Source organism: Diuraphis noxia, unplaced genomic scaffold (genome assembly GCF_037042655.1).
Source record: "Diuraphis noxia isolate RWA-SAM2 unplaced genomic scaffold, SU_Dnox_SAM2 contig0002, whole genome shotgun sequence".
NCBI lineage: Eukaryota > Metazoa > Arthropoda > Insecta > Hemiptera > Aphididae > Diuraphis > Diuraphis noxia.
The window spans coordinates 18403043-18411021 of NW_028301712.1; the positions used below are offsets into that span (position 1 = coordinate 18403043).

Sequence of the window (7979 nt, forward strand, 5' to 3'; positions counted from 1 at the left end):
CGCACATCCATCAGACAATTCGATGACAGAACGCATTCGATGCATTCGATACGATGCATTTTAGAACATGTTTTATCATTCCACAGCGTTGCATTACCTATCGAAGGCTCCATAATATATTAATTACCTAAGACCTACCTAATATAAATATTTACCTTGATAGCAATAGGCATAATAGAGCTATCACACTATCACATCCTTTTATTTTAAGTACCTACCTAATGTTCTAATATAAGAGATCAGCCTTTATATAATATATTGAAATTAGGGTCCATATAAGTTATGTACAAATATAATAAATATAAAAATTAACATCAAATGTTAATTTATTTATTTTATATCTCCCGATCTCTGAATAGTCTAGGAATCGCGAAAAAATATCCTGGTGGTTATATTTTCGATACCAATTTTTTAACATTAACATTGTTAACAAACAATGAATTTAATTTTTAATATTTTAATATTCAATTAGGTGATGCTATTATTATTTATTATACAAATTATAAATATATTATTTTTAAATATTTATATTAAATTAAATTTACCATGCCCTTTTGCATTTTGTCTTAATTTTAATACCGGAGATTTTTTTCCTGGATTTGTTTTCTAACTATTATAAAATAGGTAGAGTAAGTACTATACAAAAAAATAGACGTCTAGAGTGTGTAGACGCCGTGTAGACGCCAGACGGTAGACCTTATAAGTTATAGTTAAATACTTGAAGAGTGTATACCGATATAATAAATATATAAAAGCCTATACTACTATAGCTATTAACTGCAGCTACCTACCTAATACCTACATGATTACATCAGTTATATACTACGACCTTAGAGCACGATTTCATGAATCACGATAGCCCTAAGTGAAGAATAAGACATTGTTCTATGATAAGTTCATTGATTATAGCAGCTGTTGTTTGCTCAGATAACTTGATAAATGATAACACACTTTGAAACTAGAAAAAGTAAATATTATTGAATAGTGTTGTATTATTACTTATTATTCAAACTTAATTATTTTCTTTTGTTTTTAATAGTTAATGATCATTAATCGCACGATAGACCTCAGCAAACAATAGTTTTCTGTGAACAGCTTGATGTAATTGAATATTGTGTATTCAAAACAATTATTCATGAATTTTAAACAAATTCATTATATTCAATTATATTTATTTACAATAGTAAAAAAGAACTAAATATTACATTTAAATATTTTTTTACAATAATTCATCAAAATGTGGAAACCATTGCTTATTGTTATGTTTGGTCTGGCATCAGTGTGGAGTGAAAAATATGAAAAATATGCAAGTTACAAGTCAAATGATCTTATACCCATTGTCTTGAAGGGAAATTATTCCCAAAATTACCCAACAATTATCGATAGCACTGTTTCGTATTTATTTCTTTATGATTACTTGCTGGTAAATGTATTTGTTATCTAACTTTATTGCTTAAAAATTATATTTTAATTATATTATTTATTTAACAGAATTCAACTTTTGAGCCACCAAGAGTTAAGGTCACATTAGTAGAGCCAGAAAATAATGATATTATAGATCCTTTAATAGTTGTTGTAAGACATCGTTCTGGAGTGATATCATGGCAACTTCCAGGAAAACAACAAGAAATAAAGTATGTGTTATTCTTCTATATCTACAGGAAAATAAATTACAAATCTAGCAATAAGATAAAATTTGGACTTAAATAACATTTAAAAAAAATGTTTGTTGATTATTATTTTGTCATTGAACAATCTAGAATCTCATATTTTATAGATTTTACATGCTCTATTTATGAAACCTATTACCCTAACTTATCAATTATAATCTAACAACTTAAATAATTTTTTTTAGATATTACAAAGCCGCTCATATACTTTGTCCATTATTAAGTGCTTCCAACAATGAGAGTGGAATAGTTGTAAGTTTATCAACTAATAGTCCAAAAAATATCACATTCATCTTACGTTTGGATGTTCAAAAATCATTTAATGTATTGTATGTATTATTATTTATTACATTATGTATTTATGTATCATATTATAATATATACATCTTATTATATTATTCATTCTTATATATTAAATTAAAATTCTTAAGATTGAATCAAGAAGTATCATTCAGCCTATCACCATCAGAACCAGTATATTATTATTATAGTTTTAACCAAAACGCTTCTATGGTATTACTTCATGTTATATCTGATGACGTCACATGTATGACATTGTCAATACAAAATTCATCGGTATGAATAAAACAATTATGTATCCAAAATATACATAACATAAAAACAATAATTTATATTTTTAGTGTCCAGTTTTTGACTCTCTAGAAACAGTTCAATATGATGGTTTACGGCAAACTGTCAGCAAAACTGGTGGTATTATTATATCAGTATGTTTATGCTTTATAATTATTATAATATGTAATAGACTAATATGAATATAATTAAAGAAAAGTAAACTAATAATGATTATAAGGAATTTATTTTGGTGATCTCATAAAAGAGTATTATTCATCTAATAATATTGTTGATTATTTTGATATAAGTATCAGATGACCATATTTTATTAATCGTTTGAAGAATTTATTAAATTTCAATGTTTTTCAATTATCTTAGTTATTTAAAAAAATAATTACTTTAAAGTACTTTAAAATGTATTACTTTCAGTCTTATGAGAGAAATATTTTAATATAACAAATATGTATAAATCTAATTTTTAATTTTTAATAATTTTAATATTATTTTGTAGAAAGATGAGTACCCATTTGGACTATTTATAGTATTTGTGGTTCATAGCGATAATTCAGCATGTAATAGAGGAAACTATCAAGCAACAAATTCCAGGACAAAACGTATTAGTTTTGTGGTGAAACCAACTGTCGATTTTAATTACCAAATAATCAATTGCTTAATAGTAATTTTTATTTTTATTTCTATTTTGGTATTCACCACATTTTTTTATCATGCAAAAAGGTGAGTTAATTGTACTTATTTTAAATTAATGTGTATACAATGTATAATTTTATTTTTAATTATTCAGAGATGATATGAAAACAATAACTATAACCCAAGAAGAACCTTCAACTAGTATTTGTTCAACCCCTGTTAATAGTAAGGATAATATTTTAGAGTTTAGAATATTTAATTTAATGTATAAAGTGAGTCCAATAAACAACAAATTCTGTAGTTAATGAATTATTATAAGATACAAAGCCCTTTGACTTTATGAGTTACAGATAAATGTATATGAAGTTATATTTATAGCCACGATTATGTGTATGGTAATCCTTGGGGCTAAACCTAAAAATTTAACTTAACTCAATTATGTAGTGGGGAATTTATTTTATTTAAGACGATTCTCGATAAATTGGTCAGATACAAAATTTGTCTATAATTATATTAGTGAAAATATTGAATTCTAATTAAGATTCTGAGCAGAGAAAAAAATTAATTTTTTTTTAACCTATATAGTAAATGCAGATATTACTTTTGAAACATTATTTTTCAAGAATTCAGAAAAAAAAACTAAAAAATACACTTATTTACTATTTTAAAATATGTAAATAGTAAATACGGCATTGTTTAATTTTTATCATCCCTACTAAAATATACATTATATTATGACTACTACATATTTAAGTTTTTTTCTTAATTGTTAATGCATTAAGGGTTTTTATGATATTTAATTATTTTAAACTATTTAATTGTTTCTGAATTGTTTAATTATATTAATTTTAATATTTTTTAGTTCAACCTGATAATGTGAGTTATGATTCATCTTTAGATGAGACTGATATTGACATTTTGAAGTCACCTGAACCTTGGAAAGATTTGATTAGGTAATATTATATTCAATCATGATATAAATATTAATACAAAATGATTATATTTACCATTATATTTTATTCATATCATTAAATATTAAATGAAACATTATTTTACAATATTTTCATTTTCATTTACATTGTAAACAAATAGAAATAAGATAATAATTGACTCTTCCTGTATAATGGAATTTTTATTAAGTTTGAGGTTGTTGAAATATAATACGAAAAAAGTTTCCTTGATATGAAATATATTTTATGTTTGATAAACCTATTTTAGACAAGTGGAATTTTCTTTTGTGCCAAAAAAACAAAATTTTCATATATATATATATATATATATATATATATATATATATATAGGTAACAAAAAAAATAGGCCTCATTCATCATTATACAAAATACAAATTCAAATTATAAAAAAATTAGCCACCCTCCCCTACTCAGCCGACCGGGGCAACAGTACCCTGTAGCTCCCCCCTAAATACGGCCCTATATACAGGGTGATTCGTTTATCAAACAACACTCATTATTTATAAAAGTATTGACTTTTTTCAAAATATTGTTTTACATAGTTTCAAGTTGTTAAAAAACCAACGCTTTTATTAAAAAATTATATTTTTAAATATTTTTTATCCTTATCATTTTTTAAGTTTTTTACTTTTTTGAATGGCAACATAGTTTTTTAATTTCATATTCCAAAGCAGAATATTTTTCTAAAAATTTTGATACATAAAAATCGAATTTAGGACTAGTAGTTTATGAGTTATAAGTATTTAAAGTTTAGACAAGCGGAGTAGTGGACAAACATTTTGCGGGGTAACCCCGTACCACTCCACTCTGCCAATCTAAACTTTAAATACCTATAACTCATAAACTACTAGCGCTAAATTCAAAATTTTAACGTAATAATTAATTAAAAAAATAGCTTTATTAAATTATGAAATTTGAAGTATAGGTTACCATTTGAAAATCAAAAGTTGATGGTGGTGTATATAATAAATATAAGGGTGAAAAATATAAAAATAATAAACAATTCAAGAAGAGTGTAAATCTACAATTTTGAAAAAAAAAAAAATTGAAAAAAGTCAATACTTTTTTAAATAATGAGTGTTGTTTGATAAAAGAATCACCCTGTATACATATACTATATGTATACTACAAAGTGAAAAGAATATTCCCAAAACCAAGACTCAACTTAAAAATATATCTTTGTTTTTATATATTCTTAGAATAAATTTAAAATTGTTAAAAATGGAATACCAAACTGAACAGCTAGGGACACCAAAAAAAAAATTTTTTTTATTTATTAATTTTGAAATTTAAATTGTTATTTAAGTTTAGCGTTTTTATTTTTCAGAACCAAAGCATGTCTATACGTCAGTGATTTATCTAAAAAAGATCATAGAATTTTAAAAGCCAAATCTAGATTATATGTGTGGAATTTGATAACAGTTGCTGTATTTTACTCATTACCTGTTATACAATTAGTTTTTACTTCACAAAAAGTATGTTTTTTTTAAATTTTGTATTCATCAAAAATAATAACCTGTTTTGAATATTTTTAGATGCTCAATGAAACTGGAAATCAGGATTTATGTTATTATAATTTTCTGTGTTCGCATAGTTTTATATTAGGGCCATGGAAATTTAGTGATTTCAATCATATATTTTCAAATATTGGGTATATATTTTTTGGACTTCTTTTCATTTTAATTACATATAAACGAGAATGTGTAAATGTACCCAATAAAGTAAGTGATTATTGTAACTAATTATAATTAACCGATTTTTCTTAAAAAATGTTTTAAATTCACAGAAATATGGTATTCCTAATCATTGTGGTTTGTATTATGCTATGGGATCAGCACTGGCTATGGAAGGGTTAATGAGTGCTTGTTATCATATATGCCCCAATCATTCCAATTTTCAATTTGGTAATTTGTTTAAATAGTTATGAATATTACATTCAAGTTGTATTATAATTTATTATTTATTGATAACTGATTTTAGATACAAGTTTTATGTACATAATATGTATGTTAAGTATGATCAAAATTTATCAAACTAGACATCCTGACATTAATGCTAATGCATATTTAGTATTTGGTGTTTTGGCATTTGTTATTATACTTGGTCTTACTGGTATTATGTATGAAGGTCCAATACTTTTTATCCTCTTCACTTGTTTACATTTAATTATGATATTTTGGTTATCTGCACAAATATACTATATGGGTAGATGGAAATTAGGTAATTTTTTTTTTTAAAATTTTAAATAATACTTTTGGAAGTAATTATTTTATTAAATTGTTAGATAAAAAAACACCAAAACGGTTTTTGAACCACATTATGACCACACCAAATCCGTTTAAGCCAAAGTATCCGAATCGTATGGTTTTGCTGAGTATTGGTAAGTCATAACTAATTTTAAATAAAAATTATTTTAATAATTATTCAACATGTTTATTTAGGTATTTTAGTAAATTTGGGATTGGCCATAAGTCATTGGATCATAAAATTTGGAAATTTTGGAAATTACCTTTTAATATTGTTTATGGTCAATTTGATTCTGTATCTATCATTTTATATTGTCATGAAGTTGATATCGAAGGAAAAATTACATTTTTGGCCATTACTATACATTTTGTTGGCTATGTTATTTTGGTCTGCCTCATTGTATTTTTATGTGCATAAATCAAGTTCATGGACTGTAAGTATACTTAATTTTTATCTTAATCACAAAACAAATAGTTTATAATTTTCTTTTATCTAATATAGCTAAGTGCAGCTGAATCAAGAACGTATAACACTCCATGCACTTTTATGGATTTCTATGATAATCACGATATTTGGCATTTCCTTTCAGCTATTAGTTTGTATCTCTCATTTATGGTGTTACTTACATTAGATGATGATGTTAGTAATAAACCTACTGCTACAATACCTGTTTTTTAGTAAATGCAAATTGTAATGTGATCTTATTTAAATATTATTATTAATTGAACATTGATTAAGTCAAACATTGCCAAAGTATAATAGTATAATATGGATTTGTGAATATAGAACTGAATAAATTTGTAGTGTGTAAAATTGTTATGAAAAGCAATTTAAAAGTCATCATTATAAATTTGTGTAATATTATAAAAATGTATCTATATTATTTTACAGTTAATACTATACTGTATATATATATAAAAAAAAAAAAAAAATAGATAGTTAGATGATTTTTGTATAAATATATTGTATTAAAGAATATTAATTTTACCATTAGAAAAAATATTTTTACAGTATTAAATGAAAAGTTATTTGAATACTGTAGCAAAAATACTATAAATATTGTGCTTTCAATCTTTAAATAATCATGATGTAAATATCTGTATAAATTATAAATTATACATGCCTATTAAATGTTAAACCTAATTTTTTTACAATAAATAAATATTTTATTTTTAATTATAATATGAAGTTGTCATTTATAAGTTAACAATATTATTCAATATAGATTGTCAGAACTCACAGTTTTAAAAATATTTTACATACATGTTTGCAATATTTTATCAGGGTTTAAACTATTATTTAAAATTTATTAAGTTTTTATACATCAATACAGTGCATAGTGCATAGTAAAATGAAAATTTTTAATCAAATAATTGAATTGGTGAGTATGGATTGAGAAGCAGAGAATCATATTATTTTGTTTAGTTGAGATCAGTGTTAAACGATTTCTATTAAAATTAGAACGATATAAACACCGAATACAATGGAAATAGATGCCAAAATTATAAAAAATATGCTCCAACGTTTTTGGCTCATTTAGTTTTCGGCCTAAAAATAGTACCTGCTCGGTGTAAAAATGTAAATACCGTTTTTTTGCTCATTCCCAAATCTCCACAGTGCGTTGCCCTGCCCTCCCGCCCGCCATTCAACATTTCAAGCCACGACCAAGACTCAGACGAACAGAAGAACAGTTACAACCGAAATCCTCGACGAATAATAAATAAAAATTATAAAGAACATTAAAGATGATAATAATAATAATAATATTATAATTAGTGACTTTCGGTGCGAAAACCGACCACGACAATATTATTTCCCGTGTCCGACAGCACTGATGAATTTACCTTTTTTACTCACATTAATCAAGTTG

General features: G+C 24.6%; 1 protein-coding gene across 1 annotated transcript; it reads left to right on the forward strand.

The window, feature by feature from the left end:
* The first annotated feature begins 1066 nt into the window (after window positions 1-1066).
* Window positions 1067-7213, forward strand: LOC107173279 (SID1 transmembrane family member 1-like). Its single transcript, XM_015523747.2, has 15 exons — window positions 1067-1423; window positions 1492-1634; window positions 1856-1999; window positions 2102-2246; window positions 2312-2395; window positions 2755-2978; window positions 3046-3116; window positions 3754-3844; window positions 5190-5337; window positions 5398-5583; window positions 5649-5766; window positions 5843-6082; window positions 6147-6242; window positions 6304-6542; window positions 6611-7213. The coding sequence occupies exons 1-15, from the start codon at window positions 1238-1240 to the stop codon at window positions 6785-6787; spliced, it is 2292 nt and encodes a 763-aa protein (XP_015379233.2). The 5' UTR covers window positions 1067-1237; the 3' UTR covers window positions 6788-7213.
* Window positions 7214-7979: the final 766 nt, after the last annotated feature.

Bases quoted from the DNA above. Each gene is read 5' to 3' on its own strand.
- LOC107173279 (XM_015523747.2), top strand. From the start codon at position 1,238: ATGTGGAAACCATTGCTTATTGTTATGTTTGGTCTGGCATCAGTGTGG. The intron at 1,424-1,491 runs GTAAATGTATTT...TTTATTTAACAG, and splicing joins TTCTTTATGATTACTTGCTG to AATTCAACTTTTGAGCCACC. The intron at 5,338-5,397 runs GTATGTTTTTTT...GAATATTTTTAG, and splicing joins TAGTTTTTACTTCACAAAAA to ATGCTCAATGAAACTGGAAA.